Here is a 21,083-nt window from a genome sequence, read left to right on the forward strand (position 1 = left end):
AACACACAATATACCAATTTCTTAATTCCCGTGCCGAAAAGACACTACTAGAAAAACGCTCATAGATAACGGATTTTATCCGTTATCTATGAGCAAAAAAACTGTTGTGTATAGTGGTGTTATCTATGATACGTATCATAGACAACGGTTAAAAAACCGTTATGTATGTGAGAATAGATAACGGTACGAGATGCTCATACATAACGGTATGAAACCGTTATCTATAATGATTATATATAACGGTTTATACCGTTATGTATGAGGATTTTTCCGTTATGTTTTGTATTTTTTTTGTTTTTTTTCCTATCATAGTTAACAGTTTTTTTTCTATACATAACGGTATGAAACCGTTATCTATAATGCTTATACATAACGATTTATTACCGTTATGTATGAGGATTTTTCCGTTATGTTTCGTATTTTTTTTGTTTTTTTCTATCATAGTTAACAGTTTTTTTTCTATACATAACGGTATGAAACCGTTATCTATAATGCTTATACATAACGATTTATTACCGTTATGTATGAGGATTTTTCCGTTATGTTTTGTATTTTTTTTGTTTTTTTCTATCATAGTTAACAGTTTTTTTTACTTTTTATAACGGTTTTTACCGTTATCTTTGATATAAATACATAACGATTTTTTTGTACTTTTTATACTGTTATGTATTTCAACTACAACTAGCATATTTAATATTTTTTCTCAATTTTTATGTTATTTATCTCAAGAAATAAATAAATAACTTTAAAACAACAAAATGATAAAATCACCAATAACAATATTATATATCATCCAAAATATTCATACATTACCATCCAAATGAACCAAGTATCAAGTACATATGATCATTGCATATTTCGATTCAAAATTGAAAGTACCAACTATCTTATAGCTAAAACAAAAATCTATCATATTATGTGTTCTAGCACCAAGTCCTCAAGAACTAGTTGAGATTGCACTGGAGGGTGAAAGCCAACAAAAAACCCAGAAAACAGCTTACTTCCTATCACTGAGCAGATCGAAGAGTTTCCCCCCATATATCTCAAAGAAGCTGACAAACAACTGAAAGCCTTGGTTCCTGTAGGTATGATGAATGAGCCTCAAGATGTCTCTCACTGCTCTAAGGGGCAGTGGCTTCATTGTATATGTTTTGCCACTTCCTGATAAATTAGAGATTGATGAAATTTTGAATAGGAGAAAGTAAACACAAAAAAGGGATGTAGAAATTAATGATGACATCATAGAAAAAGAAAAAGGTTTTATCAAGACTTTTCTTTTTGGGTTCTGGTTGAGTTTAGATACTAAAATCATTTCAAGATTGATACTCTACATAGAGGAAATTAAAACAAGTCAGACAACAAATAGAAAGTATACAGCACACAATTCCACCTGATTATAGGATAGCAAGTTATTACCTGTTTGCCCATAAGCAAAGCAAGTAGCTTTCGTACGTTGGAAAATTATGGGAATGATAGGCTCTACAGTTTCATGATATACCTAAAGAAATTAAATGTGAGCCAGAATTAAGTAAATACTATTACAGTACAAGATCCACTTCAGGTTAATATAGATTCATTTCATGGGATATAATTACCTCATCATTTGACACTTCTTCGTTTAGTACAGCATCAAATACAAATTCATGTTTCTCCAAATATTCTGTTAGGTCAACCTGCAGCACATTAAGACTCAAAAGTCTCAAATTTATGAAAAATGAGTATACAGATTATACCAGTTGAATAGGCAAGGAATGACCCTGTCTAATTAACATTTGATTGGAGAAACGGTCATTTAAGGAAAGAGTTTCCCATAGAGTTCATATAGGAAAACTTGAGACTCAAAAGTCTCAAATTTATGAAAAATGGGTATGCAGAATGACCCTGTCTAAACATTTGATGGAGAAACAGTCATTTAAGGAAGGAGGTTCCCATGGAGTTAAGAAAGGAAAATTTGAGAAGATTATGAGCTTAAAAGATTTCAGACAAATTACATAGTTGTCAGGTCAAGAAGTAGAAATCACTTGATCAATTTTGAAGGTAGCTTCAAAATATACTGTTGAAAACTATTGGCTGATTAATTATAAGAACACTCATTTACTGAAAAGTAATGGGAGTTTTCATCCAGCTGAAAAGTTTGGAGTAGGACAGCTACTTGTAAAGCAGAAAATACATACCACTACTTTGATCTTTGCAACATTGCTAGCCTTCACATTGTCAGCAGCGATGCTTTTCAGAACATTGGTATCAGGTAAGCCACGAGCTTTGGTTTGTTTATTGATCCCAAAGTATGGGTCAGAATCATCAAAGCTTCTTCCTCTTGAGAAATTATTCATTGGATGGGCATCATACAGACTGGGAACTGACATCTATTTGCAACAATCACACCCCAAACAGCCGAAAGGGAAAATAATACGAAAATGAGTTAGGCAAACTCAAACAAAGTAAAATGATATCTTAAATTAAAGCAAAGATGGAATATAATAAAATTCAAGAGACATAACTAGTAACCCATATAAACATGAATCTTTTTAGCTTATATAAATTTCAAATGTATATTAACATATCAGGCGTACTCTGAATTTTAATTAAACCCCTCGAGAAAAACAGCAGCAGGTTATAACTTAACAGAACCTAAACCCACCCGGCCACCCGTGGCACAAAATTCTCATACATAAGGAATCAACCAAAGCGTCCAAAATTATAGTAAAACAGCATCAGAAATCCGTAAAGCATCAATGAAGCAACACCACCTCATCAAATACACAAGATACAAAGCATAAAATTGCATTGCTAGACAGGAGTCATCTGACAACAACCCCTATTTCTATCAAAACCATCGAACATGACGGCTAAAGCTACTACTTTATCCACAATGTAAGATAGAGTTCATTTCCTACCACATAAACTACAACCACAACCCATAAAACCGACGCCCACAAACTAGCATATACTGATTAACGAAAAATAACTACTCCACTTCTCAAATCAAGAAATCTACCTCCGGAAGTAGCTCAGTGTCAAACGAATGCAGATCCAATAGCCCCGGGCTACTCTCATTTGGCGAAACCAGCTCCTCGCCATTCTTCCCGTGAATGCCCTGGCGGCGTCAACGGCTCCGCAAACAAATCGCCTCCACTGTACGTCCTCTGCGCCTGCACACTCTTGTACATTCTCGAACCCTGACCGCCTCCATTGTAATATCCAAAATCCTAATTTGAATAAAGCAAAAAATAAACAGAAGAAAAATCAAATATCTGAGTTACAGCTCGTGGAATCAGATCTGCGCAAGTTCAAACCCACCAAAATCGTAAAATCGCCCAAACTTACCTGAGCTGGAGGAACCGCATTGTTCGATGACTGTAGATGTTGCAGGCCAGCTGAAAGAGAGGGCTTACCGTGTGCGGTGTGCGTGAGTTGCCAGTGGACAGACGGACGGCGGTCTGAAAAGGAAGCGGCGCGGCAGATCGTGGAGGCGCACGAAGACTGGAGTCTGGAAAACCCTAGCCCATCTTTTTGACCCGTTTCTTCTCTTCATCACAGCTAGGGTTTGAAAACCCTAGCCCGCCGCCGCCGCACACTCGGCCAATAAAACACGCCGGAGCAAGAACGAAGGCGCGACGGAGGCAAACGGAGCTAGATGAAGGCGCGACTGGGGGAGCTGGATGAAGGCGCGACTGGGGGAGCTTGATGAAGGCGCGGCGGACTCAGGGAAGGCGCGGCAAATTGGGATTTGGGGGGAGGCGAAATAGAGAGAGAAGTGTTAGGGCTGATAATATTTTCAAATTTTAGGAACGAAAATCTTTTTCTTTTTTCTTTTGTTTAATTTTTACTATTATTCAATTTTGGTATTTAGGTTTCTAATAATATTTTCAGATTTTATTTAAGTGTTATTTAATAAAAAAAATGTTATGAGTTTTTTTTTTCTCAAAGTCTATATATAGGAATAAATTCAGATTTTAGGATAAACAATTTATTTGTTATTTTTAATATAATATAATATAATATTATTTTAAAAAAATTAACAAAAAAAATTATACATAACAGTTTTTAGAGACGTTCATACATAACGGTTCAAAAACCGTTGTAAATGACTCTTATACATAACGGTTCTTGAACGTTATAAAAATAACTGTTATAAAAGATGGTCATAGATAACGGTTTTGTAATACCGTTATGTATGCAACTAATAGATAACGCAAAAACATAACGCAATTGTTCAAACCGTTATCTATGCATTTAGACAACACTACATAGATAACGGATTTTCGCAAAACCGTTATCTATTCCTAAAAGTGCGCTCATACATAACGGTTTTTGAAAAAAACCGTTATCTATTCACTGTTATGTATGTAAACTTTTGTAGTAGTGAGAAGTGTGTCATGCTTCATGGGACGGAGGGAGTATTAATAATGATAATTAATTAATTGTATTGCGAGTGAAGAGAGAGAATCCCACATTTGGTATATACTAGGTAAATAAGTTAATATATGGATGATAATCTATTATAGGATAGTGTCCATAAATAGAATATGACTATTTTTTGTGCACACTTCAAAAAGAAAAATTAGGACTATTTTTACAAGATGGATGGAGTATCATATATAATCATATTATAGTAACTAATACTCTCATTGTCTCATTATTTACGGTCTGTATTCTTTTTTGGGATATCCTATGTAGCATGGCATGTTTTTCTTTTAGGCCATAATTGGGGTTTAATTTAAGTTTTTAATCAACTCCTTATTGCACACATTCTCTCTCTATTTGCCTTCTCCCCTCTTTCTATCAAAATTCTCGGCTTCTGTCTAGTCTCCCTGCTCTACCGCACATCCTCCACTGTTAGCAACACTCACAGCTATCTCTTCGGCCTAGTCGTCCTCTCCATCTCAACCCCCCTCTCCGACCACTCCACAACTGAAGAACCCACCACTAATATCCCTTCCCTCTCTCTCCGACCACCAAAATCAGAAGACACAATAGTCACTCAAGGTGCTCGAATAGCATGTGAATGAGACGGAGGTCGACGAATCAAAGGGTTTGCTGGTGAAATTGAGGGGATTCTACTGCAGGATGGTGGCGAAGGAGTTCTGGATCTTCGTGACCTCGCGGAAGAAGGAGTTCAAGTTGTTCTGGTTGGAGGCTGGAGCTGCCGAAAGCCCTCTCAAGTTGCGTCGATCCGCCGCGATTCTTGCTAGAGGTGATCTTCGAGGTCTTCGCGGTGACAATTTCATGTATTATTTATCTATTTGTTTATTGATATTTTTTTTGTGAGATGATTTTTATCGCAGTTCACGACGATGAGGCGAGTGAATGACATGGCGTGAATTTGTCCGAGCTAGAGGGAAAACTGTTGAGGCTGAAACACGTCGGAGAGATTCTAACATACAAAGAGTGAGCTGAGTTTCTTCGAGATGCCTATGGGAATTCGGATTGTGATGTCGATTTCAAACTGTTTCTAAGAAATTGGTAGTTCAAAGAAAGATGAACAATAATTAAATTTTAAGTTTTTTCTGATTCAGTTGGTAAGATCTATAGTTAGGGAAAAATGAAAGACGGACATAATAATAATAATAATAATAATAATAATAATAATAATAATATTTTTTTTTTATAAAAAGAAAAAGAAAAAAGCCTTTGAAAGCACAGTAATGCAGACTAGAGGCACGAGACTCGGAAAGGAGCTCGTCAAACAGGAAACAAAGCAATAAGCGATTTAAAAACCATTCAAAAAATCGTCCACCTCCATTTCGTCCGACCAACGGCCTGTGGCGATATTATTCATAACACGCAAACTAGCACTTCCGCTATGATCAATGACGAAGTCCCTCGGCTTCTGACCCATTTCCTCCGCATTTCTGAGGCGGCTTTTTATGCTATCTTCTTGATTCTGTGGAACGCGCGGACGTTCCATACCTTTTGGAGGACGTCCCCGTCGCTTAGGCGGTGCTTGCTCAACAAGCATTTGCATTCCTTGGCTAACCTGCGCCTCTAACCGACTGATACGACTATCAATATCTTCTGGAGCAGTAGTGTGCGAGTCTTTGCTTTGCCCACCTAAATCACCATCCAGTTTTTTAGCCTGGTGACCAACCAACTCTCCAGCTTGCTCAGAATTGCGAGCTTCATCCAAATCAGCAGCAGCCGTAACAATCTCAGTCGGATCCCCAGCCGGCGTCTCCATCTCAATTTCCTCTTCCACCTCGTCCTCACTACCAGTCGTCTTATGAAGCTCCTGATCAACCGAAACCAACACCGCTGCCTCCGGCTCGTATAACGCTCTCTCCTCAGAGCCATGATCGTCAACCCTCTTGGAATCCAGAACTGGGTTACTGCCAGCCATCTCATGGCCTTCATTCTGGAAATAATGCTGCTGCACCCCCGTCGCCAAATGGCCAAAACTAGAAGTGTTCTGTTGTTCCCCCGTTGTTTGCACGATTGGGACAACAACCTTCTTGCCCTGCTCCACAATGTGCCATTGTTTATGAGTCACCACATCAGACTGATTGTTAGGAGCAACCGTCAGATTTTCCTGAATAGCTACCGGCTCCACACGTCGCTTTTTTCGACATGTTTCTTGAGAATGCCCAGTTATTTTGCAACGACGACAGTAAAGAGGCAAATTTTCAAAGACAAATTCAACATGGAATGATGTATCCTCACCATCAATTAAAAGAGTAGAAGGTAGATTTTGCGACATATCGATTTCCACAAGGATTCTAGCGAATTGTCCGAAGTCACGTCGTGCCGATGCTCCATCGATCTTTAAGGGGTGACCCAAATATCTTCCAATTCCAGAAATAACCTGTGGGTTCCAGTATTCTATCGGCAGATAGTGTATGCGAACCCAAACGTCCGCCAAAGGGGAATTCTCTTTGAAAGGATCAAAATTTCGAGTCCATTCACGGAGTCGGAGGAGCCCTTTTGAGAGCTCCCAAACTGCCTTTCCCTTTGCTGTAGCCTTATCTTCAGCCGTAGTAAATCGGAGAGTGAAATAACCTTTTCCCAAAGGAATTAGTTGCCAATCAGAGGCTAAACTCCATAATCTCTGAAGTTCCCACTTTAGTTCCATAGTTGATCTCGGTTTGTCTCCTTTCTGAAGAAACAAACGTCCTGTCAAAGCAAATTCAAAGGCCTTAATCTCCTTAAGATATAGATCCTTCGGTATTTTGAGGGAGAACTGATCGCCCTCCTTAGTAGGCCGCAGATCATGAAAAATGTGAGCAGCCAAATCCTGTATTTTCACCGGCTTCTTGCCAGTAGCCTCCGCATAAGAAACTCTATCGTCATTCTTAGGGGAGATGCTAACGATGTCGGAATAAGTGAGAATCTGGGTGGATTGCTTATCTGTCAGATTTGAAGAATTACCAGAAGATCGCATTCCGACGGCAACCGCGTCGGAATCAGTACCCGACCCCCTGGGAGGCAGACGCATACCATGGGAGAGATCAGGTTTAGTTCGAACAGCAAAGTTGGAAGAAACCGGGGGAAGGTTAAGACCCCCCTTGTCTCAACCGATGATCGGCGAACTGGTGGCCATCCGCCGGAAGGGTGGGGCGGCGCGGTGCAGATGCAGGCGGCGATGCAGGCTCTGGGTGCGGTGGCCGTGAGATTGAGAGTCTTTCTTTGCGGTGGGCAGGTGACGGCTTCGCCGTTGCTGGGTGCGGTGGCCGTAAGATTGAGAGCTGGGAGCCGCGGTGCAGTCGCGCAGCTGAGGGTCGGTGAGAGACGGAAGTCGCGCAACGAGATCCGAGATCTGGGGCAGGCGGCAGCGCGTCTCAGCGGCTGTCGCTGCTCCTCCGGCGCGGTACGACCGGTGCAGATCTGGAATCGCCTCTCTCCTATCTTCTGCTCTCACGCCAGCTGCTGCTCACGGAACGCCGGCTGCTGCTCACGGAGGAGGTCGGAACCTGCTGCACCGGAGGTCTGGAGCTCTACCTGGTCGAAGCCACCGAGATGGAGACGGCGTCGGCAACGGAGGCTGTGCCGGTCAACGTGAGTTAAAGTTCGCCGGTCAACGGAGGCTGGGAGGCGCGCTGCTGTTGTGCTGCCTGCTTGGCGCTTGCAGGTTGCAGCGCTTGACGGGGAGGTCCGAGGCGGCGAGGCCGTGGCCACGAGCTACCTGAGAAGGCGCGTGTGGCGTCGGCGGCGACGGCCGAGAGAGAACAAGAACGAAAGTCAAGTCTCAAAATGGGCTGAAGGGGATTCGAACTGCCACCCTTTTTTAATAATAATAATAATAATAATAATAATAATAATAATAATAATAATAATAATAATAATAATAATAATAATAATAATAATAATAAAATTCTTAAACACACTACTAAACATGTAGGACACGCACACATATTTCCTAATTTTATTCTCCTTAATCTTCGTGCTCAAAAGCCATAGACCATAAATAATGGGATGGAGAGAGTATGATCATAATAATGATTTTAATAATATATCAAAAAACAACTATTACACCATCACCATTACATCACATCACATCAAGTATTAAAACCAACATCTTTTATGAAACTTTGTAATATAAATAAATAAATAAAATAATTTTTACATGAGTCTCACTAAAGCTCTTATTTGTCGTTCTTGAAATCAACTTATGGGACATTTCTTTACATGACAACAATAAATGAGGGTGATCAATGAGCATCGTCTACATCATTACTAAATCATGAGGCACCAAAGAAAGCATATCATGTCGGTGTTGTAATCGTCCCGAGTATATTGTTCTTTTCAAGTCGTAGGATAATTCTCATTTTCCAATGCATTCAGTTAAATTTCCCTAACAGTTTAGGCATCCATATAAGTTGCTCATGCATTTGAAGCAAGTTGTTAGGATTATTGTTAACTTCCTAAGCACTAGCCAAGCCTGGATTAGGAGGGGCTGAATTTATACGGGGTTTAGAGCACTAACCCTCGAGCCAAATTTTCTTGGGCAATCCATACCATTCATTTTTTATTTTTATTTTTAAAACAAACATAATAGTAATAAAAATGAACAATGTTTTTATATATTAGATAAATCCAATACAGTGCAACTAATCTAAGAATAGATATTGGTCAAGCTAATTGTTTATGTATAAGAAAGCAAATACAATTGATTTCGATGTATAATTATCTATTGAAAACAGTGCAAGATCTTCTCATTATCAATTTTCATATGATTTTGCAAATCACTCTTAACAATCTTCATTGTAGAAAATGTTCTCAACAAAAGTAGTAAGGCCTTGATAGTTTGGAGACCCTAGGCGAAAATGAAAAAAGTGGCCTCTTTAAGAAATGACAATTTGAGATTTTTGTTGTTAATTATACATAGCATGCGATCATCTTGTATACTTGTGTGGCTGCATAATTTTAATCTATAAAATGCCATAATTATGAAACAATGATCAAATAATTATTGAAGTAATTTAGAATTTGTAGCATTTTTAGAAGCAAAATTATTAATAACATCTTCAATATCAAGTGTTTCCAACACCTTATTTTCAATGCATAAAATTGTTATGCAATAGGAACATTTAAGAAAGCAATACATATTTTTTAACAAACTCAAATAACTTCGTCGGTAGACTTTAATATTTATGATGGTATCACATTTGCAACACTTGTAATATAAAAAATAAATCATTCAATGACAACAATATTTTTTTAATGACTTCAAAATTATTAAATGTTAAATTATAATTAATGGGACTATTTTTGAAATTTGGACCCCCTCAAATTTATTTGAGGGAAGGGGGGAGAGGGCTAAGCTTTGGCCTTTCAATAGAATCAAAGCACCAACTAGCCAATCTCAATAATTGTCACATCCACAAAGGATCAAATCTTTACATGGCAAGCATGGGGTTTATAGGCTTATCTTAAGAGATGGACAAAGTTATGTCAAATTTCAAATTCTTTTAAAATTCAAGTTTTTTATCGTTATTGTTAAATATAATGACAAGAACAACAACAAAATATGCAGAGAACTTGTTTAAGGCCTAAAGGGCTCTCCTAGTGTATTTAGCAATATTTCTCTCGAGTCAAGAATTATACTCGGAAAGAATGACCCATTTGCGTCTAACAAAATTTCTTGTGTTCTTAAAAACTTTAGAAAATTATCATTCTATCCCAACACTGACACAACTCTGCTCAACAAGTTAAATGTCAACAAATGAAACTCATGTTCTAACATACGAAAACAAAGCGTGTCACCTTCCATGCTGATCTGTCCCCACTAATTCTAGAACCTTAACAATAGTTCATGAAATAAGAAGATCAACAAGTTTCTGCAACCACACTCTTTTCAACCTCTCCGCGTGAATCTGAACACGCCCCCATTTGATAATGCCTAAAAGGGGAAAAATGATCAAAGGGGAATTTGGCACACAACAAAGAAATGTCAAAATGAGATCAACCACAGATCAAGTGCCGTGAGAAGCTCCAAAAAATTGATCATGCAGAAAGAATAATATATGCAAACAACTTGAGAGGAGCAGCCAAGAAGAGCTGCAATGAGTATAAATGAATCATTTTGAAGTGTTGAAGCAATTGATTGGAAGATCAAGTGAATATACTCAGTAGAATGCGTATAAAATAGAAGTCATAATATACTTTTTGTTTTATATCTTGGTTAATGTAATCTGAAGTGATCAATGAAAACATTTATTTTGACTCAATAATTTTTGTTAACTACAAACCCTTGTCAAGCTCTGTTATTCATAGTATATTGTTGCACGAACCCTGAGTTTTTCTTATTCGAACAAACCAACTGCTATAATAAGATTTCAGCCAGAAAAGATTCAGTATAGGTTCAAGTTTTGGCATCATCAAAAAGCGGTAAACTGTTGAAAATTTCTTGGTTTTGAAGATGCCATAGCCCAATGATAACAAAACCCCCGACCCATGATAGCTAAACTAGCTGACTAAAATACAACATGCTATAATCTAAGTCCATGCGAGAAGACTTAGAGAAATACTATGAAGAAGTCAAAGGTTGCTAGAAGACCCAGCTAAAGAGATCATCCCAGTTGGAGAAGTAGATTCTGTTGAAGATGGAGTCGCAACTGAAGAAGGAGTTCTAACTAAAGTGAAGATCTAGGGAACTAGCTGACGAGGAGATCCAACTCAAAAGACTCAGCATAATCAGAAGACTTGGCAAATGTGCAGATTCAGCTAAGTAAAAGGGAAGAAGTTGACCATGATTAGTAGACCCCATGTTGATCATCCGTACCTAACAAACGGAAAAAAGAAATTTGAAGTCGCAGAGTTCGTCGTACAAAGTGTAGGACTTGACAGTGACATCTCAGAAGCAGTCCAATGGGAAGTTTTCAACAGAGAAACAGATGGGAATTGACGAATGGTTTCTCCAACGACAACGATCCAGAGATAAACTTATTCTTTATTGTAATATTTCAAGTTTGCACTTAATAAATATACAGTTCCTGGACTAAGCAGTTCTTCATTGTAAATAGCTTTTGCTTAGACCCAAACACACTGGATATACTCAATTGTTCTTCATTGTAACAGTGTGTTCACTTAGTTGGAGACCCCCTCTAAAACTCCCCACCTAGTGCAAAAGATAGGTGATGAAGTAAGAAAAAGTCCAACAAGTGAGCTACGTGTGAGTAGTCTGAAAACTAGCGGAGTAACGGGGTGCTACCGAAAAATAGCAAACGGAGACAATCCACGTAAATTGCCATTTACAGTCACGATCGTATTACCCATGGATCAGCTTAACTTAACTAGCTGATCAGTTGACTTGCAACCATAAAACAAGAAATCCTAAAGTCAAATGGATTTCTCTATTCAACAGTAGTATAAAAACTGACGGAGTAACGGGTGCTACCGGGAAATAGCAGACGGAGGCAATCTGTGTAAATTGCCATTTATAGTCACGATCGCGTTACCCGTGGATCAGCTTACCATAATTAGCTTATTGATTGGCTTGCAACCATAAAACAAAAAATCCTAAAGTGAAGTGAATTCCCCTGTTCATAGAGTCGTTGACCTAGGAGCGAAGCTACGCTAAATATTTGTGTGCTTTACTTTATGTTTTATATTGTTATTATCTTTGGTTCTTGTTTGAAGCATTGCATATAACTATACTTTGAACAAAGAAGTAATCAACACATACTTCACCTTATTTCTAAAAGAGCTGACTAAGTCTTCATGTTGACTTAAAGAGATTTTCATAAACCACCATATTCTGCACGCATATCAATTTTTAATTCAACTACTCAATTGAACCGCTGTCAGTAGGAATGTTAACTGATCACTTAATGTGAAGGATTATCTGGACCTCATTCAATCTACCGATTAGCTGATTGAGATCAACTTAGTTGACTCATTATCAGCTGGACATTTCTTAGACACAACTCTAATCAAGAAATAAAAAGGATGTAATTAATGTATTTTTCTCCATACACTAACACGCACTCGCTCAATACCAACATTATCTTATAAACTTTCTCTATATGAGAGAGTTTAAATATAACTAATTCATTCTAGATGAATTAGTTTAATCACACGACTAAATAAATAGACAATTAAATAACTAATCAACATAACTAATCAAACTCAATAACTAAATTCTACCAATTTTCATCACCAACTCAAGATATATGTCTGAGTGGTTACAAAAATAAATGGAGAATCTAAACCCTAAATGATAATCTAAACCTTAAATGGATAATCTAAACCCTACGGGAAAGTGTTCAAAATGGTCATATAATTGTACCAATCTAAATAATATCAGCACATAGGTATATGACACTAATATGGCCATAAGTACCATTCGTATGGCAGTAATGGCACTAATATGGCCATAAGTACCATTCGTGCAACACTGAGTATATGGCAAACGTAAAAAATGGCTAGATTTTGTGTTTTTTCAATTAGTCGCCAAATATTGTGTTTTCTTCTTCAAAATGACCATGCGAATATATTGTTTCAAAAAGAAATTTGAAAGAAGATAAAAGTAAAGAAAAGTAAAAGAAGAAAATGAGAAAATAAAATATTAAAAAAAGTTTACCTCCTCTGTGTCAGAGTTCCAACAGCACCTACCCTCTCTCTTCTCTCCTCTAATTGTCCCTAAACTAGAATCCCACAATGTTAATTTTCGGGGTTTCATCCCCAATGCGACATCCCATAAGAGATGCTCTAAAGCAACATTGACTTTTAAAAGTGAATGAATGAATTTAAATACATAAAAGTACTCCATCCGTAGCATTACAAATGTTCCATTACTTTCAGGCACATAAATTAAGAAATGTGCAATTAGTAGATAAAGTGAGTTAGTGGAAAGAAAAAATAAATTGAGAATTGTAAAAATAGGTATAGAGAGAGAAGGTGGTGGCCCATTAACTACTTAACCACTTTTTTTATGAGAATTAATTAACCTCTTAATTATTTGTCAAAAGGAATAAGATATTTGTAATGAGACATTGGCCACCGATTTTCGGCGAGAACACTGTTGACTCAACTAGAAACACCTCTAAGTTGACTTGCAATAGAACAAGGACATCCTAGCGATGGTAAGTTGACCCAGTGTCATCTCTCAAGGAAAGTCTTTAAGGGCTTTTAATTATGTCACAAGAAAGCTGTAAAATTAAGATTTTTAAACTAAAACATGGAAAGTAAATCAACATGAATTAAACTTAACTAGGCAAAAAGGAATTATTAACTAATGCTTGTAATTTAAACTTAACTAAAAACTTAATCTTAAAATTATCTAGGCATGAAACTATTAAACCCTAGGCAAGAATTAAACGCATAAAAGTAAAAGAACTTGGAAATTAAATACTAACTAGGAATTTAAATACTTGTAATTTAAAAGCTTCTAATCTAATGAGCATAAAACTAAATTGCATAATTTAAAATGCATAATTTAAATTGCAGAATTTAAAGAAAGCAACTAAAAATAAATAAATAAACTTAATCGAAGAAATACCGTAAATCGTCTCGAGAAGTAATCTGTCACGTAATTACAACTCTAAACGGGAACTACTCTAAAACATGAATTAAAAGAACTATAAACTAAACTAACTAGAACAGAAATCGAAACTAAAACTATGAAAGCAATAAACCTAAGCTTTAGCTAACTTGGCGGAACTAAAGATTAGGGCAAAAGATTGATCATTACAATGAAAAGTATGGCCCTATTTATAGACTTCAAATTCTTAAGGATCACCACGGAAGTTGCCATGCAAAGAAGAATTCTAAAGGCAGTAGAATCGTGCAAAATAAGGCAACTTCCAGCTGGATGCACGCTTCTGGAAAACACTCCTACTCTCGCCAACTTCGCAGCTCTCGCTAGAGGAATGGATGATTTCCCTGACCTCGCCAGAGAAATGGTTTGCCAGCGGAATGATGATCTCTCTGGCATTCGCCAGAGGAACGGTGAATTCTCTGCTATCGCCAGAGGAACGGCGATTTCTCTGGCTTCTCTGACTATTGAGCGCTGGACTTTACTTCTCTGATGCTGGCGCTTCTCGGCAGAGGAATAGGTGATTTCTCTGCTCTGGCTTCTCGATTCCTCTGACTAGCGACTTCTCTGACTGGTGATTCCTCTGGCACTTCGATTCCTCTGATTTCTCTGCTCCTCTGGCGATTGGTTCCACTGCTCTGGCTGGTGATTTCGCTGCTCTGGAGATTGGTTTCTCTGACGCGGGTCTTCGGCTGACTTCTCTGGTCTGGCTACAGAGTTATGCTAAAAACACCATCTTTAGCCCCGAAATCTCCAAAATTATATTCTTCCATCTAAAAACCTAATCCTCCTGCGAAGCATCAAACAAGCCATAAAACGCACCAATTTCCAGAAGATTCTCTTAAAATAAAGCTTATATAAACCCCAAAATTTAGCACAATTAAGCATAAATCAACTGTCACAATATACGAACGAAATTCAGACTCGGGACAACATATGTGAGAGGGAGATAAAGCGAGGAGATAGAGACATATGAGAGAGGGACATGGAGGCAGAGTGAGCGAGGAAGAGAAAGGGAGCAGAGGCGGCGGCGACCGCCGTCGCTGCATGCGCCGCCGCTGCCGCCGCGAACATGAGAGAAAGGGAGAGAGGACATAGAGAAAGAGATCTCGAGAGAGAGAGAAAGAATGGGATTACCTGAGACAGGGGCGGCAGTGCGACGACAGCAACGGTGGCGAGACTCACTGGAGGGGCGAAATTCAAATAGGAAATGGAGGCAGGGAACCCTAGAAATTGGGGTAAGAGAAAATAAAGGAACGAGGGAGAAGAAGAGGCGCCGGTCTCGCTGCGCCGGAGACAGCGAGAAGCAGCAATGTCGCTGGACGAGAAAGAGAGAGACGATAGAGAGCGAGATAACGCAGATGGAGAGGAAGTGTGAGTGTGGCAAGAGAGAGTATGTTTTGGGAACGAAAAGGTAGAAAAATTAGGAGGGGGAGAAAAAGATTAGGGTTTGATAGTTCATTAAAAATTTTAATTACATGTTAATTACTCCATCTGTCCCGTTAAAAGCGGCCACGTTCTTTTCATCATGGAGATTAAGAAAGAGATTGTTAAGTTTTAATTAAGTGTTGTCTACCAAAATTAAAGAGTTAATTAAGTCTTCTTCTCATTGCATCGGTTCCATATTCTGGCCGCCGACGACGGCGACGAGAAATGCAAATTGCAAGCCAGATCCTAAATTGCAAAACAGATCACAAATGAACTAGATCTCAAATCACAAGAAATGAACCATATCCCAAATCGCAAATCGAAAATCCCAAATACCAGAGGAGAGTAGATCTGAGCTCAAATGCAAATTGCAAACCAAATCACAAGAAGTTGGGTCGGATTTGTTCGAGAGAGATCTGAGCAAGGGAGAAGAGGAGAGCTTCGTGCCGGACTCGGGAAGGGAGAGAGAAGCAGAGGTAGGTGGCGGTGCTGCCGCCGCCAAGAAAGGAAACATCGTCGCGTGGCTGGGCGGATCTTGGTTGTTCGTTCTGAGCAAGAGAGAAGAGAAGAGTGAGAAATAGAGAGGGCAGTGGCTGCAGCTGGTCGTTGTTGCCGGAGTTTGGAGAAGAGTGAAGAAGAGAGAGGGCTGTGGTTTGCCTGGAGTGATGGCGGTGCTGCCGGAACAAGTGAGGCACCTGCACACAGAGGCGGTTTTGAGGGTGGGCGGGGTGGCGGACCGCACAGGGCCCCGAAAAATTGAGGGTCCCTATTATATATAGGTCTATATATTTATATATACTTAAATAATTGAAAAATAAATAACTTTATTAACTAGTTCAGTGGAAAGATGCTCTCTTCAAGTTATGTGGAATCTTGTTGCTATAGGTTCGATTCTTGAGAGTTACAATTTTACATTTTTATTGTTTTGGGGCCATTTTCTTTCATTAAGTGGTGTGTGAAATTGATGATTAAAGTGTTATTAGTGATTTTGTTTAATTATAATTTTATATTTTTATTGCTTTGGGGCTCTTTTCCTTCATTAAGTGGCATGTGAAATTGATGATCAAAGTGTTATTAGTGATTTTGTTTCAAAATTTATAAGGAGAGCAACACTTCTCAAGTAAATATTTTAGTTTTTACATGCTTATTGTGTAATAAAATAATAATAATAAATAAATAAAAAACTATCGCTCGGTAATATATTTTTTTGTTTTATATTTTTTATACCATTTTAGCTATAAAAAGGGCCCATTTTTAAATTTCGCACCGGGCCTTCCGTAGGTTAGCCCCGCCCCAGCCTGCACACCACTCGATCACCGAAGTTTTTCGGGTCCGATCTCGTTGGAGGAGACGGCGGTCGCGGCGCCGTCGACCAGAGGGTGTGTTGAGGGAGGCCCTGAGTGTGTGTGTTTGTGTGTGATTTGTATGTGTGTTAGGGTTTAAGTTTAGCTAAAAATTTTAATTAAATTAATTAATTTAACTCAATTAAATATTAAACATTTTTATTTTAAGAAAGTGGCTATTTTTAGTGGGACAAATCAAAATAGAAATGTGGCAACTTTTATTGGGACGGGGAGAGTATATATGTGACAACCCAAAAAGAAAAACATGCGATTAATAATGAGATAGAGGGAGTATTATTTTGTGTGTTAAATGTGGTAGGTGAAAAAGTGAAGAAAAAAAAAACAAATAAATAAAAAAAGAAATTGTCATCTAAGAAAAGTGCTCAGCTTGATGGGACAGCCCAAAAAGAAGTATTTTTCAAGCTTCGCCGGAATGAGGGAGTATTATTTAGTGTGTATAATTCTGGATGACATAATCTTGATTATAAAGCCGTATCTTATTTAATTCCTTAAGGGCCCGTTTGATTTTCAGTATTGGATTAATCAGGATATAAATTATCCTGATAATTTAGTGTGGATTAGTCATAATTTCTAATCTCATATGAGTGTTTGATATCATTGGTAATTAATCACAAAAAGTGTTTGGTATCCATTGAAAAAGGTTGGATTAACATATCAAATACATAAATTAGTAGCCTATGGAGGGGGTGGAATAATTAGTGTGGGTTAATCCCATGGGGGAGGTGGGATAATTAGTGTGGGTTAATCCCACAAAATAAGCTAGGGTCTTGGGATAAACCTGGAGTTGACCATATTAGTAACACATAATATCAAACACTACATAAATCCATATTAATTTAACTTATCCTGCTTTTAAACCCATATCAAACATGCCCTAAGCTTCTTGGTATTTTCCTTAATCTAGTTGATAACGTAAAAGCACTGGGAGAATCAAAACCTAATCCACTTCCATTTGGAGGATTTCACTTTTATCCCTTGTGAATCAATTTTAAAGGAACTATTGAGCTTGAATCATCCAGTCGAAGATTTAATGGCGCGTGCTACTAGTACTAATGCAGGGCCAACTTCAGGCAGTCGTGGCGTCCCTTCCAACGCGGTCGGCTTGACGATGACTGAATGCGAGAAGATGATCCGCAGAAGTCTCAGAGGTATATTCCTTTCAATTTTCATGTTTTTTCTATTGAAAGCTGAAATCTTACCAAATTGGAGATAGTTTTTTCATTTTAAGGTTCTAGAGCCACACTCATCGCCATTGCTGTATATTTTTAGATCCCAAGGTGAAATTTCTCAGTGAGCAACTGGAGAAATCAGGGTGTGGTATTGGAAACAATTTCATCAAGGGGTACAACTGTGAAGAAGCCCTAGCCGGGGGATATAATAGGGCTCAAGGGGTAATTGAGTGATTGTCTATTGCTTTTTGCTAAATTCAAGAGCACAAGTTCGACTTTTGGAATCCTGAATGACCAATGTAAATATGTTATCGTATCTTTCTTTTCTGTTTTTTCTTTTGATGTTTACTTACACTTGATTGCCGGAGCACTCATACTTAGATATCAACTCTTTATTGAAAAAAAAGAAAAAGAAAAAGGAAATTTAAGAAAGAATTTGGTTTCATGAAGTAGCCATCAGTAAATGGAAATTATTTGAATTATTTTGGGCGCCTTTTGTGCAAATAGGTATTTGTATGTTGTAATCACTTGATAATACAAGACCAAGTTACCCAAGTAGTGATTCATGAGCTGATTCATGCATATGACGATTGTCGTGCTGTGAACTTGGACTGGAAAAACTGTGCTCATCATGCCTGCAGTGAGGTTAGGCTCTGCTAAAAATTACTTATTTCTTATTATTACATTATTATTTCTTTATCTTTATTGATGTAATCTTTCGAATACGAAGGGGCATTATTTGACTTAGGAGTGGTTCTGTCGTTGTGGTTTTGTTTTCCTGATCATATATGGTGCTATACTTTTTATGGGAGCAGATTCGAGCTGCTCATCTCAGTGGTGATTGCCATTACAGAAGAGAGTTATTTCGTGGTTTTCTAAAGCTAAGAGGTCATGGGCAAGTGAGTTTTGTATTGCACTAAGTTCTCCACTGTCGTGTGTTTTATTTTCTGTTACATTTTTCTTTAAGATTGAACAGAAGCGCTCTGGATTCTTTAATTTGATGGGATAGTTGAAATGAACCAGAAATTAACAAGAAACAAAATAAGGTCGCTGTAATTATGAGTTGTCAGGTTTTTCCTCAGATGAATTAATAATAAGTTATGGACTGAGCAAATTTAACAGCCCCGAGCTCCTCAATTCCGATACGTACTTTATGGCATTTGGCTTTTAACTTTAACTTAAATCAGTTTGATATAGGATAGAATTTGTAGGGCTAGTTTTGGTCCTAATTTGTTATTTAGGTGATATACTGTCTAATAATTGGTGTAAGGCACCATATTAATGGCCATTGGCCAAAGTCTCTACCTTGAGACTGGCTCTCTATCCCAATCAGGAATAAACAAGAGGAGTTTAACATGTCAATTTATAAGGAATATAGAATGGTGGGACTGGGAGGACCAAGTTCATGTCTTTCTCCATCACTTCTTGCCTCTTCATCTGCCTCCTTTATGTTTGCCATTTTCTCTTAGTGCTCGTTTGGTTCAAGTAGAGGAATGGAAAGGAATTGGAATCAAATAAAGGAGTGGAATAGTAATAATAACCATTACTTTTATTGAGTGTTTGGTTAAACAATGGAAAGGAATCATTAGTAAGGGATTCCCTTTCTTTTGTTTCCCCTCTATTTTGAGGGGTAACAAATTGGGTGATTGGGTTACCCTCAAGTAAGGGTAATGGTTAACTCATTACTCAAACCAAACAATAAGTAATGGATTCAATTAATTGAATCCCTTTCCAACCTCTAAAAACACCCAACCAAACGTGGGCTTAAAATGTGCTTAATTAGAACATAAAAGTATTTTGGTATGTTTCATGCAATAGTAATAGAGGAAGTTTTGTCATTATTGCTATGTAAGAAGATTTTTGTCAAATTGTTAAGTTTCTACTCTCTTAACAAACATTAGATACCTCTATATAGCTTTTGATACTTTATATGAACATGGATGTGCATCTTGTATCAATGTTGACAAGGAGATAGCATCATGAAAGTAGAATACAGTATATTTAAAAGCATAATACATTGCATATATCTAGGACTAGAAGAGAGAGATCCAAGTCATAATTGATGTGTATTGCTGTGATATACTACTTAACTTCACATTATTACTTTTTGCTTTTTAATCGTGATTTACAATATTGTGTGTGTCGGATCTGATGTTAGGAATGTGTGAGGAGAAGAGCAATGGAGTCCCTGGCCTCAAACCCAAACTGCTCAGAAACAGCATCAAAGGATGCGTTGGAAGCTGTTTGGAATATTTGTTATAACGATACAAAGCCCTTTGACAGAGTTTAATTGTAGAATTACTAGTTTTGGTTTTCCTATAAAGAAATCATCAGCTTCTGTATGATTAAGAATCTTAGAATCTTGAAATTTTGAAATAAACATACTGATATTGATTTGCACTCATGAGAGTTGCTCAATGAATGTATAAGTTCTTGAATGGAGAGTACTAATTTTTCATTTTATTTGTTAGAAGTGCTTATTTTGGTCTTATCTGCCTGTATTGTGTCATAGAATGTTGGCTCATATATAGTGGTGTCCAAAGTCATCTCTGAAGTTGGTGTGCTTTATCAAGATATCCTGCTGGTGTACTTCGATATATATTGCACTCTTGCTATACACTAGGAACATTTTATGCTTTATATCACAGGTTATTATCCAACCTATGGGTCAATTGCAAAATGATCTGGCTTATAAAATATATTCTCTCCGTGCCATAAAAAATATCATATTTTTCATTTTTATGTGTTCCATAAGAAAGTATCATTTTCATTTTGGGACATGACTTCACTTTCTCTTCTTATATACAACCACTCATTTTTATATAAATCCACAATTATTCATTTTGCACTCAACATAATTATTTACTAATCTTTTTCTTAAAATTCGTGTCATCTCCAAATGATACTCTCTTATGAGAGGGAGAGAGTATAAACAAATCCATGGTCTTCCGGTGAAGTTGCAAATATACAAGGGCAAAAAGATTTGGAATAGTAAATAGAGATGTCATGCTCGAGTCATTCATGGATTAATTTTACCACCTAAGAGCATCTCCAATGGGAGGTGCTTAAGTTGGTGCTATAATGGTGGTCCCCACCTTAAGCACCTCCTCCCTAGTCCCTCCAATGCATAGTTCTTTCTTTGGTGCTAAA

The 21,083-nt window shown here is 37.7% G+C and overlaps 1 protein-coding gene and 1 long non-coding RNA gene across 2 annotated transcripts; one reads left to right on the forward strand and one right to left on the reverse strand.

Moving 5' to 3' along the window:
• Positions 1-774: 774 nt before the first annotated feature.
• Positions 775-1,776, reverse strand: LOC131021650 (uncharacterized). The gene is made up of 3 exons (XR_009101018.1): positions 1,596-1,776; positions 1,417-1,498; positions 775-1,161 (listed from the first exon to the last, which is right to left on the reverse strand). It is a non-coding gene; the product is annotated as an uncharacterized LOC131021650 (long non-coding RNA).
• A 15,864-nt stretch (positions 1,777-17,640) lies between these two features.
• LOC131021651 (mitochondrial inner membrane protease ATP23-like) lies at positions 17,641-20,371 on the forward strand. Its single transcript, XM_057950905.1, has 5 exons — positions 17,641-17,912; positions 18,034-18,155; positions 18,441-18,578; positions 18,749-18,832; positions 20,092-20,371. Exons 1-5 carry the CDS (start codon positions 17,795-17,797, stop codon positions 20,221-20,223), a joined length of 594 nt encoding a protein of 197 aa, XP_057806888.1. The 5' UTR covers positions 17,641-17,794; the 3' UTR covers positions 20,224-20,371.
• The last annotated feature ends 712 nt before the right edge of the window (positions 20,372-21,083 follow it).

The sequence above is a fragment of the Salvia miltiorrhiza genome, chromosome 4 (assembly GCF_028751815.1).
Source record: "Salvia miltiorrhiza cultivar Shanhuang (shh) chromosome 4, IMPLAD_Smil_shh, whole genome shotgun sequence".
In the NCBI taxonomy this organism is placed as follows: domain Eukaryota; kingdom Viridiplantae; phylum Streptophyta; class Magnoliopsida; order Lamiales; family Lamiaceae; genus Salvia; species Salvia miltiorrhiza.

Excerpts from the sequence above, each read along its gene's own strand:
- LOC131021651 (XM_057950905.1), top strand. The coding sequence starts at position 17,795 with ATGGCGCGTGCTACTAGTACTAATGCAGGGCCAACTTCAGGCAGTCGT. Across the intron at positions 17,913-18,033 it reads GATCCGCAGAAGTCTCAGAG|ATCCCAAGGTGAAATTTCTC; the intron begins GTATATTCCTTT and ends GTATATTTTTAG. Across the intron at positions 18,156-18,440 it reads GATATAATAGGGCTCAAGGG|GTATTTGTATGTTGTAATCA; the intron begins GTAATTGAGTGA and ends TTGTGCAAATAG.